The sequence below is a fragment of the Corylus avellana genome, chromosome ca1, assembly GCF_901000735.1.
Source record: "Corylus avellana chromosome ca1, CavTom2PMs-1.0".
Taxonomy (NCBI): domain Eukaryota; kingdom Viridiplantae; phylum Streptophyta; class Magnoliopsida; order Fagales; family Betulaceae; genus Corylus; species Corylus avellana.
In genome coordinates this window covers 41,964,262-41,965,679 of record NC_081541.1, presented here as the reverse complement: position 1 = coordinate 41,965,679, position 1,418 = coordinate 41,964,262, and the positions used below count along the sequence as shown (strand labels likewise).

The following is a 1,418-nucleotide window of genomic DNA, read 5'->3' as shown; positions in this document are numbered from 1 at the left end:
TTTTTTTTTTTTCTCTTCTCCACCCACCGGCCGTATATATATATATACTCTCTCTCAAGCTCAGTAGTTTCTCTCTCACGAAGTCTCCGATCCTCCGCAGCTAAACCCGCCGACCGTCTCTCCTCCATCGATCTCTGGTCGTCGTCCTCTCTCCCTCCGTTTCTAGCTCCTACAAGAGCTTCTCACAGGTATATATATATACAAGAGCTCCGTTTTCTGAATGTACACTTTACTTTAGTGTTCTTCTGCAGTTCTTTGGTAGTACATTTTTTAAACTCACATAGCAAAACGGTAGGCATGGAAGTGCTGGCTACGGTTATTGGTGAAGTAGTGGTAGCAATTGGACAGGTTCTCTGTGGCTCTATCTATTAATCTAAGATCAACAACACTGTCAAATTCCAGTCAAACCTTGACATTTTGAAAAAGGAGATGAAATTAAGGCCTCTTGGCAGAAAAGCTTTCTTGACGACCCATGTTATGGCTGCCAATCATTCAATGACCAAAGCAGTGGAGCAAATTTCTTGACCAAAAATTCAAGATCAAACAACATAAAACAAATTGAAAGGTGCAAACAAAAAAAGCAATTAATCGTAAATTCAACAAACAAATAAAAAAAAAAAAAAAAAAAAAGACTAAATTTTCTGACGTGGGAGCTCTACCATGTCAAAAAATTTTGACGTGTTACTATTTGTCACATCAGAAAATATTTTTGATGTGTGCTACACTAAAACGTAAGAAAATTTTGACGTTCTACCCACTAACACGTCAGAAAAAAAATTTTACTGACACCTATGCTTCTGACAATCAACACACGTCAGAAACGATATGTCAAAAAAAATTTCTGACGTGTCAGACACCAAAAAATGTTAGAAAATTCTAGTAAAAAAAAAATTGTTTTTTTGTAATGACCTTATTTTTTTATGGTCATATCATTAATAAAATTTATTTATTATGTTTATTTAAATTTTTTTTTTTACTTAAATACAAAATTTAAATAATTTGATGTAAGCTGAACTTGAGCTCGAGCCTTTACAAAAATTTCTAAGCTCAAGCTCAGTACCCACCCTAACGAGCCAAGTTTGGACATGAAATGAAGCTTGTGTCAAGCTTGAACTCGATAAAAAATTCAACAAGCCAAGCTTAAATAAGTACTATCCGCCCAAACTCAACTCCTTTACTCCCCAAGCTTTCGTTTACCCCCTTAATCTGTAAAGTTTGTTGTCAAGTACAGAAAGTAGAGGGTGCACAGTCAAATCACTGGGCATTGGCCTCTTGACTTTGTCTAGTTAAATCAGAAACAGTCTCTAGGAGCATTCATGATGATGAGTAGAAAAAATGAGTTTCTCGAGGAGCATTCATGATGATGAGTAGAAAAAATGACATACTTGCTAAATTTTATTTTCAAAATCAGTTCTTAA

At 35.3% G+C, this 1,418-nt stretch overlaps 1 protein-coding gene across 1 annotated transcript in view; it reads right to left on the bottom strand.

Moving 5' to 3' along the window:
* The window catches only part of LOC132172573 (polygalacturonase QRT2-like), a 1,090-nt gene extending 962 nt beyond the window's left edge, over positions 1 to 128 (bottom strand). Inside the window, exon 1 of the mRNA XM_059584094.1 lies at positions 49 to 128. Coding sequence (XP_059440077.1) covers positions 49 to 128 — 80 coding nt within the window. The remainder of the gene's footprint in view (positions 1 to 48) is intronic.
* Positions 129 to 1,418: the final 1,290 nt, after the last annotated feature.